The sequence below is a fragment of the Raphanus sativus genome, chromosome 8 (genome assembly GCF_000801105.2).
Source record: "Raphanus sativus cultivar WK10039 chromosome 8, ASM80110v3, whole genome shotgun sequence".
NCBI lineage: Eukaryota > Viridiplantae > Streptophyta > Magnoliopsida > Brassicales > Brassicaceae > Raphanus > Raphanus sativus.
The window spans coordinates 21855157-21875578 of record NC_079518.1 but is presented as its reverse complement, the minus strand read 5'-3'; the positions used below and the strand labels follow the sequence as shown (position 1 = coordinate 21875578).

The 20422-nt window shown below is 32.7% G+C and overlaps 1 protein-coding gene across 1 annotated transcript; it reads right to left on the bottom strand.

The window, feature by feature from the left end:
• Window positions 1-16948: 16948 nt before the first annotated feature.
• LOC130499070 (uncharacterized) lies at window positions 16949-17824 on the bottom strand. Its single transcript, XM_056992973.1, has one exon. The coding sequence runs from the start codon at window positions 17822-17824 to the stop codon at window positions 16949-16951; it is 876 nt and encodes a 291-aa protein (XP_056848953.1).
• Window positions 17825-20422: the final 2598 nt, after the last annotated feature.

Below are 20422 nucleotides of genomic sequence, written 5' to 3'. Positions count from 1 at the left end.
ACCTTCAATCCTCATGGTCGCTTAGAAGTTGAAAAATTTGTAAAACTTAGAAGTACTTTATTTAACAAATTAAACAAATAAGATCTGAAAACAAGTTAATCATATATTAGTTTTGACAATAACAACATAAAAACTGGTTAAACTAGTTAACCATAGACAAGTCTTAACAAAACAACTGGATTCAAAACAGACACATGACATAAAATCATGCAAGCCATGATCATGATCTCATGGACGACGGGATATAAGCTCCTTAAGATCTGCAATCTCATCAGCCATCTTATTCGCATGCTTCCTTAGCCGATGAACCTCTTCTTGGACACCAAAAACCAATGGTTGACGAAAGTGAGGCAATCGTTATGCACGTATAACCCAAAACTCTATTATATCCTCTCTTAAGGATCAAACTCTAAAATGAATCAAAGTCAGTCCCTGATATATACGCTCATAAGGATAAAAATCTAAATTGAATCATAGTCCTTCCCTGATTTATCCACTTTAAAGGTTCAATCTAAAATGAATCAAAGTCAGACTGATTACCTCAAAGTTCTTGCAAGTAAAGTATATACTCCCAGATAATTATACTATCGTTATACCACTTATATTCAATTTTCTACAATCATTTCTTATTTAACTATGAAAGAATATAGTTAATTTCATGAAATATATGTTTTATAGTATCATAAAGCCAATACCACAAATTATTCTTCTGAATTTAAATATCGTATAAGGTAATACTTGTAAACAATCAAACAAGTATCAGAATTTTAAATATAATTATTCTTTTGAATTTAAATCACAAATATGTTTATCATTATTAGAATAATGTGTATACTTGTAAAAAAGTAAACAAATTTAGAATGTTATCTCCATTTCTATTTTTCTGGAATTTTATCAGTTTTACCAAGTTTCACTTAGTTATACAACTATAAAACAAACATTAAAACAAGGTTTCTTGTGACCTTTTTGTTCATCGTAACTTTTTTTTTCCTTGTGTTTCTCGTGAGCCTTGCATTCCTTGTGGGCCTTCTGTTCCTTTTGATCAGTTGAATTGTGTTTCTCTCGGATTATCATCTTGAAGAACTTTTTCTCCTTTGTAGTTGAAATACGTTTATTTCCTTTTCCTTACTGAACATGAACTTGTTTGAGAGCATGTATGTATCTTTTTGTATGTTTTAATCGAGTACATATCAGAATTACTAACTTTTGTAGCTCTTAAATACCATTGACAACCTTCTTTCGCTGCTCGACATTTCACCACATATCGAGCCTTATAAGAGTTCAAAACAACAATCTCAAAGCAGTTCTTTTTATGCTCTATCAACTAAATCTTTCACCGCTTCTTTATTTGGAAATTCATAACCGATGTCAATACACATACCCACCACACGTCGAATTTATTCTACAACACGTGGAAGCACAACATAATCACAAATATCACGACTGCCGACGTGGCTATGGACTTTCTCCACTCCATGTTCTCCACTCCACGTTCTCCAAACCAATACCCACATCATCTCCATCTTGAATTACTACTTTATCCACTGGCTCAATCACCTTAAGATGTTGTTATGCTTCTTTGATGGCAGTATATAGACCGAAAGCTCAATATAATTACCTTCATATGAAATTGCTATCTTTTCTTTGAAAGTTGCTCGGTACTTAGAATTATTTCCAGTTCTATAATACCCTCTACATGCAGAATACTTATTCTTAGTTCTTTATTCAGTGTTGTTAGATAAAAAAAACACATATTCATCATCGAAGATATATGATTGCCTCTTAGGTTTCACTACCAATGGAATGTAACTCAAATTCAGTATTTTTTACATGGATATATGGCTATCTTCATGCATATCCAATCTACCAACATTGAATAGTCCTCCATTGATAATGCCATAAACGATATAGCATACAATCGACCATTATTTGGAGTCCATTCATAATCATCTTCGGTTTTTGAATTGTTTCCTTCTTAATCAAAATGTTTGTTTGTGGTAGAAGAACCCATCATCTCCTAAAAACTAAAGTGATAATAATAGAGTTATACCAAGTTATGCACTTTTACTAATATAGTTACACCAAACTATACAATTTTATCACAATAGTTATACCATGATTTACAGTTTTACAAAGTCTTACTAACCTAGTTATACAAAATTTTATAGTTTTACTGTTCTACTAATACTAAGTTATACCAGTTGTACCAATGTAGTTTTACAAAGTTATACCATTAGCGACATATTCAATCAATTGGAAAACATATAGTGCTTAATGTAGTGCTGGGTAAGAATGTAGTGCTTAATGTATTGTTGGATACAAATTGAATCAAATGGAAAAAAAAGAATCAATGCTGAAACAATGTTGAAACAAGGCTGTTCCCGAAACAGTGGTGGTCGGCGAAAGAGAGAATATAGTTAAGAAAAATTAGAAACACTTTATGATTGGTTAAATGCAATAAGTGTGTAATTGTTTTAATGATAGTTCTTAAGAGTATAGATTAAATGAAAAATATATTAGATTCATTAAGAGTATGACAAACTAAAATTTATCAAAATAAGAGCATATCAGACTTTTGAGAGTAAAATTAAAAAAAAAATATTTTCTTAAGAAAAAAGTATCTAAAAATAAGTAAGAGTATATGAAATTATACTTTTTCTAGTAAGCGTATTTGAGCATTTTGTCCTAATAAAACTCTGATTAATGACGTCAATGGCTCACCCTAATTATTTGACGACTACTGAAATAGTCTTACTTACTACACGTATTATTGATGGAGTTATTCTTGGGTTCACCCCCTAGGATGAACCTTTAGGTTAACCAACCAATAGAAATTTGTTATTTAGATTGAGTATCTTTTAAAAAGGAAACAAAATAATTGTCAAATTGCATTATGTTTTTAAAATAAATGTAAAATAAATAAAAATAGTAATTAACATAAAACAAATTTTTGAAAAATAATTTTAAATCCGCCAGCAAAAAACTATACCCTAAACCCTAATCCTAACCCCTAAACCCTTGGGTAACCCCTAAACCCTTGGATAAATCATAAACTCTAATTCATCAATATCAAACTCTAAATCATAAAAACACTGAATTTTTTAATTCTAAATCTTAAACCTTTAGATAAATTCTAAACCTTAAGATTTATATATAGTTTTTTTTTAAATACATTTATACAATTACTATTACTTTTATCTATTTTTACTTTTTTATTTTAAAACATAATATAACTCAACAATTATTTTGTTTCCTTTTTCAAAAGATTCTCAATCTAAAATAACTAATTCCTATTGGTTGGTGAACCTAAAGGTTCACCCTAGGGGGTGAATCCAAGAAAAAGTCTTATTGATGTGTGTAGTGTTGAATTCTTTTTTTTTTCTTTGAACCGAAAGTGTACTGTTGAATTTTGTGTTGTTCTTTGGCTTTAGTTGAGCTTATAACTTGTTCCTTTGTAACACTTTGTTGCCCATTTTGGTTTTAATGAAGTACGGTTGCAAAAAAAAGTAAAGTGTTTACAACTCGTATTAAAGCATAGAGTATATCACAAACTCACTGCACATAAAACCAATGTCAACCACAATACAATTGACCCTAACCGGAACTGGTTCCACTGTTGACATACCCTTACACTATGTTTATGTGGTAAGATACTATGTTTAAATAAAGCTTAGTTTAATAAATATGTGTGTTGATTTTGTTTTAAAGCATGTTTAGAACAAATTTCTTAAGCTAGTATTAAAACGGTGTGATAGTCAATTTTTTATTACGTTTTGTGCGTCTATGAAAGACATTGAATTAGAAGATATGTGTAATTCATACTTGTTGTCACACAACAACTTTGCTAGGACAATATTGAAACGTGAAGCTCACACTGATGTTGATTGTCTCCAGAATACAATGAGCAGTGTCTAAATGAAACATCACTAAAATGTGATGTTAGGCAATTTACTTGTAAATTTCAGGATCTTAAAATAATATTTAATCGTTTATGAGGATGTAAGTATTATGTCCCGTTCGAACAAGACTTGGGAAAAAAGTCTAAAACCCAAAACCCGAACCAAAACAAAACAAAAAAAAAGAATATAAACCAAAAAAATTGAATCCGTATATGATAAGAGATGTTAAAATATCTGAATAGATCCTATAAGATGATATAAAATGTATATGAATCCGAAATTTTATTAACTGAAATTGAATGGCTATCTTGAAAAATACAAAAATCCTGGAAACCGGACAAACTGGATCCAACATTTAAATTAATATCTGAAATAAGTTTTTGAAACTAAAAGTGTCAAATTATCAGTTTCATGTTTATTTTAATATAATATCTAAAATATATATTTAAAACTTAAATAAATATGCTAAATACTAAATTTTGTGTATATTTTGATATGATATCTAAAGGTAATTGAACTGAAATTGCCCAAACCCGAAAAGTATGGTTACAAACAAAAATTGAAATGTATTACAAATTATATTAGAATTTAAATTGTTATTCTCCGAACTAAAATAATATGGTCTAAGAACATCTCCAAAAGACACTTTATAACTTCAAATATGAATTTTTTTTGCTCTCCAAAAAAGAACTTCAACCTTCAATTTAAAATTTTGTGTAGTGAAACTTCAAATATATAGTGTCACTGCTCAAAAATTCAAATTTAAAGTTTCATCTTTTTATTTACATTTTGTTCTTTGCAATTACACATCCTATTTATGACTTAAATATTTTTCATTTTAATCTTTAAAAACTTTTATATCTCATTAATCTTCAAATTTATTTCTATAAATTTAAGTTTTACACATAAAATTAAAGAAAAATTTTAAAACAAGCTTTATATTATTTTTAAAAGTAAAATTAGACAAGGAGAATATTACAAAACAAACTTAATAAAAAAAACTTTTGAAGAGGTACATGAAGACATAACTATTATAGAAATTTAAATATTACAAGAGCACTAATAATATGATAGATTTCATTTTATTAATTAATATTTTATAAATGTATTAGTTATTTATAAAAGTTTTATGAATTTTTATTAGTTGTGACAAATATAAGGACCATAGTGTAAAATACAACTAATTTTGAAGTTAGTTTTGAAGTTTTATTTTTTGGAGAAGAACACTTTAAAACTTCAAATATAGAAATTTTTTTTTGAAGATTTTCTAATGAGCTGAACCCAAAAATCATGACCCAAACCGAACGGTACGCCATGCCCAAGCCTAATTCAAGCTATAAACGAAAAGCAAACAAGTGTAGATTTTTACCTTGCAGCAAACTCAATGCATATTCTTGACAACTAGAAATATCATATTAATCATAAGCATCTTCATTGACCAAACATACGATATTGACAGCAAAACTAAAGCAGTGATTTTAGGGCTTCTTTTAAATATGGCATAAAATTTCAAGTCAAACATAAAAATAATCCATGCTTTTGAAATTTTCGTTTGCCCTATTTAGCCTTTAAATTCAAGTTATTCACGAAAAATGCTATTACTTTTTTTTTTAAAATGAGTTTTTTACCTTATCATCTTCATCTTTACCAAATATTTACAACATTGTCATTTCCATCAATACACCAACCACCATGAACAACCAATTTGAAGGTCTTAATGCACCAAAGTTTCAATTTTTACTCTTCATATCTCATTACTTATGCACACAAATTACATCTCTTTCACTTTTCTTTTTAATTCATCGAAAATCCAAGATTTTGATTCCAAGCTTTGTAAGGTTCATAGAGACATTGAAGCTCATGATTCTTGGTCATTAGCGACTTGGTAGCTTTTGTAGTGAAGTTCTGGGTGATTGGAGAAGCTAAGCAAGTCATCTCACAGGTTCAAAGTATGATATAGTTTTTTTCAGATCTGTTCACGAATACTTTCTGAAGACTTTCAAAAGACTTCTCTAGATGTGTTCTCCACCAAGAAGACTTCTATCCACCAAGAAAAAAAATCTAAAAAAAAATCTCACAAAAGACTTATCGAGAAGTCTTCTCGAATAAACAAGTTAGTTTTGCAATTGACCGAAGTTTGTCAGAAATTTGACCTTTTACAGAAGACTTCTCGGAAAAGACTTCAATAGAAGTCTTCTGAAAGTTTTTTCCAAAATCCTTTCATTTTCCTAAGAAGTCTGCGTGGATTACTTTTGCAATTGAAAAATAATAATAAAATATTTAAAATTAATGAGAAAACTTCTTGAAAATTCTTCTCAATTGGTCAAACATTTGGTTACGAGAGAAGACTTTTTTAGAAGTCTTCTAATGGAATACTTCTAAAGAAGTCTTCTCTCAAAAAGTCAAATATAGTCAATTGCAAAAGTATCTCAGATAGACCTCTTACGACATTGAGAAGACTTTGGAAAGACTTCTATAGAAGTCTTCCCCGAGAAGACTTCACGAGAAATCTTCTATAAAAAGTCAAAATATTGACAAACTTTGGTCAATTGCAAAATTAACCTGTTTATCCAATATCCTGCATTTTTGAGAAATATTTAAATTCTAAAGTATGCCAATATTTACAAATGAAGACTTCTCAAGATTTCTTCTGTAGAGTATACTTCTTAAAAAGTCTTCCTTCGTAAATTTGCAATTGCAAAAATGACCTAAGTAGAAGACTTCTTAGGAAGTCTTCTACACCAATCTTTATTAAACTTCAATTTTCTTCAAACTTAACATGAATTTTCAATATTATCTTGTTAATTCATGTATATTATGAGATTTCAAAATTCATGCTTTCTAAGGTTTCTAGCTAATCCGAGAAGTCTTCTATGTTAGATTTTCAAGAGTGTTAAGTAACTTCAAAGTATTTTTTAATTTTAAAAAGTGTTAAGTAACTTCAAGAATATCAAGTCATGTGGTTAAATGTATCTTTTAGATCATAAGATATAATTTTTAACTTCCATGAGATTTAAAATTTCAACTTTCACTTAAAATTCATTTCTGATCTTTTGTAAATTCAACTAAGGTTTCTTGAGAAGTTTTCTCTCTTATTTTTAGCAAATTTTACTAAGTTTTTGTGTTGTTTTGTTTTGTGATGAGTGGGTACAATGGTTAAAAACACTTTTTGGTATGTTGTATCAATAACTTTAATGATGTCAAGAACTTTTGGAAAAACGTGAACATATTTACCATTCTTTTCATTAACATCTTTTAAAGTTTAAAAAGAATTCACAACTAAAATAGTACAAATAAAAATCATAAAAAGACCATTAAAAAATTATTACACATCTATATATTATTCCTCAACATAGATAAACTTGGACTCCATTTCACATCATCCTTTTATACCACTTTAGACAGAAGACTTTGGAAGACTTACTAGAGACTTCATGGAAAGTCTTCTAGCATAAAATACGTTAGATGATTTCCCAAGAAGTCTTCTGAGAGTCTTCCAAAAGTTGTCTCAGAAATCTTCCAAAATTTGTCTCAGATCTGAAAAATCTGCATAGTCAAAAACATTCAAATGACTTCAAAATAGATAAAACTTCAAAATATTTTTTATGTTTAGATAATAAAAAAACAGTCACATTAGGTTGAATTTGTAACTTTTTAGAATCTAATATATAAAATACACAAAATACATACCCAAAATTCATACCACTTTGGGCAAGAAGACTTCGGAAAACTTCATGGGAAGTCTTCTAGCATAAAATGTATTAGAAGACTTCCCAAAAAAATCTTCCGATAGTCTTCTGAGAAACTTTTCAAAGTCTATCTCAGATCTAAAAAACTCTGCAAATTCAAAAACAATCAAATGACTTCAAAAGAGAGAAAAAAAATCAAAAATGAAAATTATATGTTTACAAAATTAACAAAATAGTCACACTAGGTTGAATCTATAGCTTTTTAGAATCTAACATATACACAAACACATAAATACATATCCAAAATTTATAGATCTACCTTTAAAAGAGTGAAAGATGAGAATCATGTAATGAAAAACCTGCAAAGAGAGAATAAATTAGTGAGAAGACATATGCCAAAAAAAAAAAAAGATATAAAGTTTGGTGTTTTGATGTGCAAAGATATTATATTTGTTGCAATCATTTAAGAGGATATAAAGGTTAGATATTTTAAGAGTGGAAACATTACACTTTTGTTGCAATCATTTATATATATAGAGAATGTGTAAATTTTCTTTATATATAGAGATAAAAATTCAATTAAGTTAAATATTTTCGATACAGAAGACTTCTTGGGAATTCTTCTAAGAGAAGACTTTCGAAAAAGTATTTTTGACCCTAAAATCAAATAACTAACTAAATAGTAAAAAACATTCTTTAAACTTAAAAGAAACTTATAATTTTTTTAATCAAGTTATTAGATAGTCACTAATCACAGAGAAATCAAATTAAAAAGTAATTAAAAAGATAAGATTTAAAATTATGACCCTAAAAATACCACCAAGACTATAAGATATGTTACCAACCCTAAACCAAAGACTTCATGACTCAGTGTAAATTCACCCAACTATGTTAAAAATATTTCACTTTTAGTAAAACTAAATTTTCATCATTTAGAAATGGTTATGAATACATGATTTCGATTTTTTCCTTTCAATTTTTTTAATTAAATTTATTAATTATTTTTAAGATTTAAATCATAAGAAGACTTCTTCTGGCAGACTTCCGAAAGACTTCTGGAAGACTTAGATTTAGGCGGAAAACCTAAATCCTTCTAAAATTTAGGCGGGAACTCTAAATTTTGCTAAAATTTAGGTGGGATTGCTATAAGGTTTTTGGGAAGTTTTCTGTGAGTCTTCTAGACCCTATAATCAAATAAATAAGAAGAAAAAAAATTTCTTAAACTTAAAAGATACTTAAAAGTGTTTAAATCAGTTATTAGATAATCACTAAACACATATAGGTCAAAAAAATTAAAGAAGATAAGATTTCAAAATCTAACCCTAAAAATACCAACAATACTACAACATATGTTACCATACCCTAAACCAAAGACTATCAGGACTCGGTCTACATTCACTCATTTATGTTAAAAATAATTCAAATTCAATAAAACTAAATTTCTATCTTTAAGAAATGTTTATTAATACATGATTTCAATTTTTCCCTTTGAAAATATTAATACATGATTTCAATTTTTTCCCTTTGAAAATATTTTTTTTATAAAGTTTATTAGTTATTTTAAGATCTACTCCATGAGAAGACTTCTTCTGGAAGACTTTTGAGAGACTTATGGAAGACTTTGATTTAGGCGGGAAACCTTAATTCTTCCAAAATTTAGGCGGGAACCCTAAATTCTATTAAAATTTAGGCGAGATGTGTTGGAAGACTTTCTTTTAAGTCTTCTGTGAGTTTTCCAGACCCTAAAATCAAATAAATATGCAAAAAAAACACTTTTTAAACTTAAAAGAAACTTAGAAAGTGTTTAAATCAAATTATTAGATAGTTACTAAACATATATAGGTCAATTTGAAAAAAAAATGAAGGTAGATTGCAGAATCTAACCCTAAAGATACCAACAATACTATAACTTATATTACCAAACCCTAAACCAATGACTCATGAACCAATCTACATTTACTCATCTATGTTGAAAATAATTTAATTCAGATAAATTAAATTTACATCATTGAGAATTTTTTATTATTACATGACTTCAATTTTTCACTCATCAAAATATTCTTTGTAAGTCTTCTCTAATAGAGGGTTATAGTGGTAAAACTGAAAACATGTTTTTTTGTTTATTCATAAGAGGCTGTTGTAATTTTACTAGGATTTTGAGTTAATTTTCACTTTATTGAAGTTGAGGTACACTTTTATATTCAAAATCAAGTTTTGAGTCGTTTTTGGCAAATCCTCCTTGTTTTTAACATTTCAACCAAAAAAATCTAGAACACTGTTATTTAAAGTCTCTTTCTAAAGAGTCTAGTCCATATGATAATAATATAAATTATGTGTACAATTAAAGGTTCAAATGACAAAACAAAGAACGACTGCAAAAGAATTGTAGTACGGTTTTGATATTGTAATAAGAACATATAGATATATAGGTATATGTAAGCATAATTGTTACAATTAATTGTTGTCCGGTGCATTGTGGTTTGTAAACATTCAAAAACATCCAAAGCTTAAATATTAGAAGATTATATGAGCCATTAATCAAAAGAAAAATGGTCTAAAAGTATTTAAGTTACTATGATAATATTTGATAAGAAATGTTATCCCTTCCTTTTTTACTTTTCAATTTTCAACATAGATCAGAAGGGCAAGAGAGTAGAGAAATAACAATAGAGATGAAGAGAAGCTGTTCAAGCATCTGGTCTCTTAACCTCCTCCAAAAATCAGAACATTTTGGTGGAGAATTATCCATGATGGCTTACCTGTAGCAGAAAATCTGAAAAGAAGAAATATCAAGGTGGATAATTCTTGCCAGACATGTGGAGAATGCCCTGAAACGCAGAATCATATGCTTTTTGAATGTAGAGTAACAAAGGAGATCTGGTCACTTATACTTACAAGCTTTGGCAAAGGTAGAAATGTGCATACTGATACCCATGAAAACATAAAGGAGATGATCACTTGGCCAAGAAAGATAAAAGAGAACATCTTAACTTTTATATTGGATGGAAAATTTGGAAGATGCGAAACAGCTTACGGTTCCAACAAAAGCGGGAGCACATCTTTAAAGTAATTCATGATGCATTGAGAGACTTGGGGCAATGGGAAGAGGCAAATAATCAATCTAATCAGGAGGACAGACAAGTAGAGAGATTATACAGGCACCCACATGAAGAACGAAAAGCTGTTCCCGTGGATTGCCAGTATTATTGTCATGTAGATACCTCTTAGAAATATAATAAGGAGGTTGCAGGTGTTGGCTGGTCCTTATATAGCAAGGAAGAATTCAGCACCTACAAGGATCCTCTCAATCCATCCAACAAACATGCCAAGAGAAGCTGAAGCTGAGGCATTACTTATGGCAGTACATCAAATGAGAAGACATGCTTTTAAGCAAGTTAACTTTAGGAGTGATTGTAAATCACTTGTGGATGAATTGAACCAGTATACTACTGCAGCAACCATCAACAGAGTCCGTAACAGGGAGTGTATCTCCATAATACAGGACATTGTGAAAGCTTCCAAAGTAAATAACTACGTACACTTTTTCTTATGTTCCTAGAAGTAGACTAAGTTTGGTTGATGAGTTATCTAAGAAAACAAGATGTAATGTTCAGAACTATGTAATACTTGGTTTTAATATAATAAATAAATAGGTTGACAAAAAAAATATTAAACACAAACGAAAAATATGTATTTTTATTTTAAGAAAAAAAAAGATTGTGTATTAATTTAAAAAGATTCACACATATGTATTTGGAAAATGAAAAAAAAAAACAATTATCAGAAAAAGACAAACATGGTATGAGTGACAATGATGAGTTAGATTCCGAGCATCATGGGTGGCAGAGAAGGCTGACACATTTGAGTAACAACACCACACCATTGCATGACCCCTAAATCGTTTCTTTTTTTCTTTTTTTTTGGTCACAGTACCCCTAAATCGTTTCTATTCTTACGCACTTAGTGTATTTCAGTCCTACTCTATTTTTCATTCCAAAATAAAGTGTAGAATAAAAATGTTTCAATGATATTTTATTTTTACTTTATAATAGAATATAAAATAGGTTTACTTCAAATATGTAATAAATTATTTTTTTATTTATCATTCTATTTTTTACAGTAAAATAGAATACTATTTGAACAAATTTTAACATTATATTTTAGAATAAAAAATAGAATAAACAATTAGAAATATAGGCTCGTATAAATATACGTACAAGAACATCAATATAACCCGTGACCTTTTTTTCTTTTCATATTTTGGAAATGACGACGTTTTGTTTCTTCTTTTATAAATATCACTATTGCGTAAGTGATTAGTGATTTTACTACTACGTCTATTACTAATAATACTATATGGTTAAAATTCTTAAAGACTTTTTGTCAATAAAGAATATTTCATTAGTTACAAATATATTAGAGAATATTTCACTAGTTACGAAATAAAATTATTACTTTTTAATTAAACTGTTATGAAATAGCTTACAGAATATATATTGTAAATCATATTTTCCATTAGTTAGGCGTAGTAACATACTTTTATATATTTAAGATTAGATTTCAGATACTCCTATTGTTTTTTGAAATGTGTCAAATTATGAATACACTAAGCATTTTAAAAGTTAATTATATATATATATATATATATATATATATATATAAATTATTGTTTTATGCTATTAGTTCAGTTACTCCATTTTAATATGTGAAGTAGTTATACATTAGATACTTCAGGTGAAGTCACTGGAGATACCATCTCTAAAATCATATACGATACCTAAACCGTGATTGTAAATTCCAGACACATTTTATTGCTAAATGGAACTGCTTTAAGAAAACTTAAACCAATCTTTATAATTATTTTGAAACCCAACCATTAGGACGAACCTGTTGGTAGCTATGCAAGCAAACACCAGAAACAAGAGACATGAAGCGAAACTCTTTACAAACCCTGACTTGTCTGCCAAGGAACTACAAAACAAAAGCCATTAAGCTGTTGACCATTTTATAATTTTTATTTTGGTTTATGTTTTCACTTACAGCTAATTGTAGCTGTGAGGGAGTAAACTTAAAACCATCGATGAGGATTGCTAAGACAAAGGTGATAATGGTTATTCTAGAGATCAGGTGTCAGAAGAGGGGTGCTGACATGTCAAAGCCTCGATGAAACTCCACTAAGTCATTATTGTTGTAAATAAAGGTGAAACAAAAGATTAAATATATATTGTTTTGTGATTTGGTCAATACAACGAGAGAGATATGTGATTATTGAACTTGTCTTAATTAATTATCTCACTCTCCACATCCCTTTATATGGCCCTTTATATAGGGGAGGAGGAAGTCAGTTACTTTCACAAAAAGATAACAACACAACATGGTGACAACGCAATAATGAGATTGTGAGATGACATCTGTCCTCATATGTGTCTTTTTCTAGATAATCATACGTAACACTCCCCCTTGATTATCCATTTTTGTATTACGTAGTGCCTCGTTAAAAACCTAGTCATGGAAAAACCCAATGGGATAAAAACCATGAGAAGGGAAAAAGAGTACACTGACGTAATCTCCCCTGAGAATAATGGACATAGCTCTTTCCTCATAGGTCACGCAAATGCCGCATCCCGATACCATTAACGTGCTTTCGGAATGTTGTAGTCGGAAGAGCTTTGGTGAACAAGTCGGCCGGATTGTCGCATGACCGTACATATTCAATGTCCACTTCTTTATTTTTCTCGAGTTCCCGAATGTACGAGAAAAATCTTGGAGGGATGTGCTTCGTTCTGCCGCTCTTAATATAGCCTTCTTTGAGTTGAGCGACGCAAGCCGAGTTATCTTCAAAAACTTTCGTCGGCTCTTTTTTGTTAACTATTCCACTTGAATCTTGTATGTGGTGACTCATTGACCTTAGCCACACACATTCTCGACATGCCTCGTGAAGCGCAATAGTTTCTGCATGATTTGAAGAAGTTGCAACCAGAGTTTGTTTCTGGGACCGCCAAGAGATCGCGGTTCCACCAATTGTAAAAACATAGCCGGTTTGCGATCGAGCCTTATGAGGATCTGATAAGTATCATGCATCTGCAAAACCAACCATACCGAACTCGGGTTTTCTAAAATACATTAACCCTAAATCAACTGTACCTTGTAAATAACGGAATAAATGTTTTATTCCGTTCCAATGCCTGTGAGTAGAAGCAGAGCTATATCTTGCTAAGAGATTAGTTGCAAAAGCAATATCAGGCCTGGTACAGTTTGCCAGGTATAATAGCCCACCGATAGCACTCATATAAGGTACTTCAAGACCTAATATCTTCTCGCTATCTTCGCAGGGTCTAAAAGGATCACTCTCAACATTGAGAGATCTACTAACCATTAGAGTACTCAAAGGAGTCGCTTGGTCCATACGAAAGCGTTTCAATAACCTTTTCGTATAGTTTGATTGATGCACAAATATTCTTTCTCGGAGATGCTCTATTTGTAGCCCAAGACAAAACTTTGTCTTGCCGAGATCTTTCATTTCGAACTCCTCTTTCATATGAGTTCGAGCATCATCAACCTCCTTTTGAGTTCCAATCATGTTCAGGTCATCTACATATACAGCAATGATCACAAAGCCAGATGACGATTTCTTAACAAAAACGCAGGGACATATCGCATTGTTCACATATCCTTTACTCAAGAGATAGTCATTAAGCGATTGTACCACATGCGTCCGGATTGCTTTAATCCATAGAGTAATCGCTGTAACTGGACCGAACATATCTCCCTGGATTTTTCTTTCAATGCCCCTGGCATTTTCAATCCTTCAGGGAGTCTCATATATATATATCATTATCCAACGATCCATACAAATAAGCTGTCACAACGTCCATGAGATGCATTTCAAGAGTTTTTGACGCCGTAAGCTCATCAAAAATCTAAACGTAATTGCATCCATTACCGGGGAATACGTTTCTTCAAAATCAACTCCCGGTCTCTAAGAAAAACCTTGGGCTACTAATCGGGTTTTATATCGTGTTACTTCATTCTTTTCATTTTTTTTCTCACGAATACCCACTTATACCCAACAGGATTTATATTCTCAGGCGTTATGACAATAGGTCCAAAGACATCTCTTTTATTCAGGGAGAGTAATTCAATTTGAATGGCCTTCTTCCACTCCTCCCAATCATGTCTTTTCTGACATTCTAAAATGGACCTTGGATCGGGATCATCACTTTCGTGATTGATTTCTTTAGACACAGAAAAGGAGAACATTCCATCAACATCTTTTATTTTATTTCTGATCAATAACTTTTGATCAAGGGCGTAGTTGATGGAAATCTCATACTTTTCTGTTCCCTCCTCGTCATCTGGATCTTTATCTTTATTTGGTCTCCTTGAACCTTTTCACTTATGTCTTCTTTCAGACATTTTTCAATATCAGGTTCTTCTGGAACCTTTCCACTTTCCTCAACCAATTTCTTTTTCTTTCGGGGATTTTTATCTTTCGAACCCGCTGGTCTCCCCCTCTTTAACTGAACCCCAGGTTCATTTATTTTGTTTCCATCAGTTTGTTCTCCAGAAACAACAACTCTTGATGGAATATTTTCAGCGGGTATATATGATTTCGTCACCCTTCTCGTATCTGTGAACGCATCTGGTAACTGGTTTGCCAATTTATGCAAATGCACAATTTTCTGAACTTCCAGCTCTCTTTGATTCGTAGGGGGATCAAGGTGTAACAACGACTGTGTACACAAAGTAATCTCTTTAGGAATTTCTCTAATTCCTCCCCCTAATGCTGGAAATTCATCCTCATTAAAATGGCAATCGGCGAATCTTGCCGTAAACATATCACCAGTTACTGGTTCCAGATATCTTATAATACTTGGTGACGTATAACCCACATATATTCCCAATCTCCTTTGTGGGCCCATTTTTGTTCTTTGTGGCGGAGCTATCGGAACATAGACCGCACACCCAAAGACACGGAGATGGGATACATCTGGCTATTGCCTAGATGCCAATTGTGATGGGGAGTACTTATGATATGCACTTGGTCTCAACGGAATCAGTGCAGCCGCATGCAATATAGCATGACCCCATACAGAAATTGGGAGCTTTGTTCTCAAGACTAACGGTCTTGCAATCAACTGCAACCGTTTTATCAACGACTCGGCCATGCCATTTTGTGTATGCACATGGGGAACTGGATGCTCTACATCAATCCCCATTGACATACAATAATCATCAAAGGCTTGTGATGTAAACTCACCAGCATTATCAAGCCTTACTTTCTTAATGGCATACTCTGAGAACTGCGTTCTCAGCTTTATTATCTGGGCAATGAACTTTGCGAAAGCCGTATTTTGTGTTGTCAAAAGATACACACTTGACCATCTAGTAGATGCGTCAATCAATACCATGAAATACTTAAATGGCCCGCAAGGTGGGTGAATCGGCCCACATATATCACCATGTATTCTTTCTAAAAACATTGGTGATTCATTGCCTACTTTTGCTGGTGATGGCCGAGTTATAAACTTTCCTTGAAAACATGCTTTACATGTAAACTCGCCCGTTTGCAAAACTTTTCCCTGTTTCAACGGATGGCCATTCGAGTTTTGCACTATCTTTCTCATCATGACTGAACCAGGGTGTCCTAGCCTTTCATGCCAGATTTTAAATGTATTTGTAAACTTCATGTTTACCACGGCATAGGACTCAGTCATGTTTATTTTTGTACAATATAGTCCAGAGGATAACATTCTTAACTCTTCCAATATATGTTTCCTCTCGGACTTAATGCAAAGAAACTCAATGCCATCTTTACTCATAGTCTCAATATGATATCCATTCTTTCGAATATCCTTAAAACTTAATAAGTTTCTATGAGACTCGGGGGAATACAATGCATCACTTATTTCAAATATTGTTCCCCCTGGCATTGAAAATTTTGCTCTACCAGAGCCCATAATAATCTTTGCATTACCAGATATTGTACTTACGCTTCCAGCGTAATCTTTCATTTTGAGACTGGAGAAATATTTTCTATCTTTAATTATTGTGTGCGTTGACGCACTATCCGCCAAGCACATATCTCCATCCAAAGTCTCAAAGTCTGGCATTCTTTCTGAATTTAAAATATTTATAAAACATATATTATTAAACATGAAACATGAAACATAACATATATCTTACAACAAAAGATAACGATACTATAATAAAGTAAACTTATATCACATCGATCTTATATCACACATCGATGTTTTCTGGCTCAACCAGAAAATCTGATACGTCGAGATGAGTATCATCATTTAAACCATGAAAGGATGGCTCGGGTTCATCAGAGATGAAATTTGTTTCACCTCCACTTTACTCCTTTCCCTTTTGGGATTCTCTATACAGATCGGCTAAGTGTCTTGGCGTACGACAAGTACGTACCCAATGACCTTTCATGCCACATCTGTAGCAAATCTTTTCTGTTTGCCTTTTATCATCCCGGCCCCTCTCATTCTCTTGGGAATCCTTTTTATTTCTTTCATCATACGGACGGAATCTTCTTCCTCGTCCTCTCCCACGACCATGATTTCGACCTCGACCACGTCCACGTCCTCGTCCTCTCCAATTATCATAACTGGATGATGCAACATTCACTTCGGGGAATGGAGCAGATCCAGTGGGACGAGCTTGATGGTTTAACAACACGAGTTGATTATTTTGCTCCACTACAAGGAGAATTTGCATCAACTCCGAGTAACGCTTAAATCCATTCACCCGGTACTGTTGCTGTAGGACTACATTTTCAGGATGGAACGTGGAGAGAGTTTTCTCGATCATATCATAATCACTTATTTTCTCTCCACATAACATCATCCTTGAAGTAATTCCAAACATAGCGGAATTAAACTCACTTACACTTTTGTAGTCCTGGAACCGGAGATGGATCCACTCGTGTTTGGCTTTTGGTAAGATCACATACTTCTGGTGATCAAACCTCTCTTTAAAAGATTGCCAGAGGTCCTCAGGATCCTCTTTCGTAATATATACATCTTTTAAACCATCATGTATGTGGTGTCGTAAAAATATCATGGCTTTAGCCTTTTTCTCATCCGACACCGTTTTAGTATTATCGATGGTTTCCAAAAGCCCGCTACCTTTTAGGTGCATTCTTGCACCAACTGCCCAGGTCATATAGTTATTTCCCGTAATATCCAGGGCATTAATTTCGAGCTTTGTCAAATTCGACATGATTACTGTATTCATAAAATAATATAATATAGACGAGAATTAAATGCATAATTTAAATGCAGAAATTAAAAGCATAAAGTAAAGGCAAAAAATAAATTGCGTAAACTTAAATTGCAGAAATTTAAATAGCATAAATAAAATTGGGGGTCCAGCCCACCATATGATCCAGGAGTCTTAGACTTCCATATTTGATCATTTTGAAAGGTTCGAGGCGACATAGTCAGCCATATTAACCTTTTCTTTTAATCAAGGTCCGAGGAGGCTTAGCCTTCCATTTTTGACCTTTTATTCACGGAGGTAAAACCTACCACGTGTTTCTCTGATCGTGAAGGCCTAGCCTATCTTAACGATCAGTCGGGAAAGGCAACGCCTATCATCCCGGAAAATAAACGGAGAAGACCTAGCCTCTCACTCCGAAATAATAAATAAATATTTAAATAAATTGAATATATTTAAAGACAAAAATTTAAACATCACCTCGCTTGTTTGGTTTAAGAACGGTCGGTATAAGAGAGCTCGTCGTGCTGATAACGTGTTGTAAATAAAGGTGAAACAAAAGATTAAATATATATTGTTTTGTGATTTGGTCAATACAACGAGAGAGAGATGTGATTATTGAACTTGTCTTAATTAATTATCTCAGTCTCCACATCCCTTTATATAGGGGAGGAGGAAGTCGGTTACTTTCACAAAAAGATAACAACACAACATGGTGACAATGCAATAATGAGATTGTGAGATGACATATGTCCTCATATGTGTCTTTTTCTGGATAATCATACGTAACAATTATATAATAGATTATCATAAATAACAATATTTAGGTTCACTCCTGAGGTGAACTTAAAAATTCACATATTTCTTTATTCTAATTATTGGGATAACTACAAGATATATTTGAGATAACTACAAGTTAATATAGATAATGATGTTTAGTTTCCTAGTCTATATCGTAATAGGAAACGTTGCTGTATAAATACAGAGCTTTGGTTGTGATAATAAACAGGTTGTTCATTCTATTCAATACTAAAACTATTTTATGGTATCAGAGCAAAATATCTGATTTTTTTTCTCTACTATTCTGTTTCTTAATACTCAAGAAACATGGCAGACACGACCTTAGTTCTGTCTTCTACGCCTAATGCGTCTACTACTACTACCATCGACTCATCTAGTATCTACTATCTACACCCTTCCGACAATCCCGGTGCATTGATCACCTCCGTCTTGCTTCGTGGTGATAATTATATGGAATGGGCTACAAAGTTATCAAACTCCATACAAGCTAAACGAAAGTTAGGGTTCATCCAAGGAACAATTCTGAAACCTACTTCAGAACCAGATCTCTCTCGCTGGTTAGCTACGAACTCGATGCTAGTTGGCTGGATTAGGACTTCCATAGATCCTAAAATCAGATCAACTGTTACTTTTGTACCAGAGGCACACAAGCTCTGGGATAATCTCCAGCGTCGGTTCTCTGTTCGGAATGGCGTCCGAATCCATCAGCTTCGCGATGAAATCAACACATGCCATCAAGACGGTCAGACGGTGATCGAATACTATGGAAGGCTCACGAAACTATGGGAAGAGCTCGATAATCTCAAAACCACTCGATCTTGTTCATGTGATGCTTCTGCAGATTTAGAGAAAGAACGAGAGGAGATACGAGTTCACAAATTCATATTTGGTCTGGATGAGTCCCGATTCCGCAACATACGCTCTCAGATAATTAATGAAGAACCTCTTCCCGAAATCAACAATGTTTATGCTAGGATTATTCGTGAAGAACAACACAACAATACATCTCGATCAAAGGAGCACAAAACAGAGGCAATTGGCTTCAATGCGCAATCCGCCTCAACTGATCTTACCAAGTCTGATACGCAGAACTATGCTGCAGTTTTCACTCGAAGTCGTGATCCCAATCGTACTTGCACCCACTGTCTGAGAAAAGGACACGAACAGAGTGAATGTTTCCTCTTACATGGTTATCCTGAGTGGTGGCAGGAACAGAGGAATGCCAACAATTCAGGCAATACGTCACGAGGGCGAGGAGGACGCTTTCAGAACTCGGGGCGTGGTCGTGGCAGGTCAAACTCGACAAGAGCACTAACTAACAATGCTTCTACGTCTCCTTCTCCTACGCTCAGCAACGACCAGATCACTCAACTTCTCCAGCTTCTTCAGTCATCTCGGACATCAATCTCGTCTGAGAAGTTATCGGGTAAAACTACACTAAAAGATGTTATCATAGATACTGGTGCTTCGCAGCACATGACATGAGACCTCTCTATCCTCACTGATGTTGTCGATATACAACTTCCTCTGTCCGCTTTCCTAACGGACGTTACTCTAAGGCGACAAAGAAGGGCAAACTTGTTCTTAGTCGTGACTATTATCTGACTGATGTTCTATACATTGAGGATTTTAACTGCATGTTAATATCAGTTTCCTGTCTACTTCGACAAACTGGTTGTATAGCCATCTTTACTGATACCTTATGTGTTTTGCAGGACCGTTTTACGAAGACCCTGATTGGAACGGGTGAAGAGTGTGAGGGAGTTTATTATTTTACTGGAGTCACGGTTGCAAGTGTTC

Coding starts and splice junctions, on each gene's coding strand:
- LOC130499070 (XM_056992973.1), bottom strand. CDS start 17,824: ATGTCGAATTTGACAAAGCTCGAAATTAATGCCCTGGATATTACGGGA.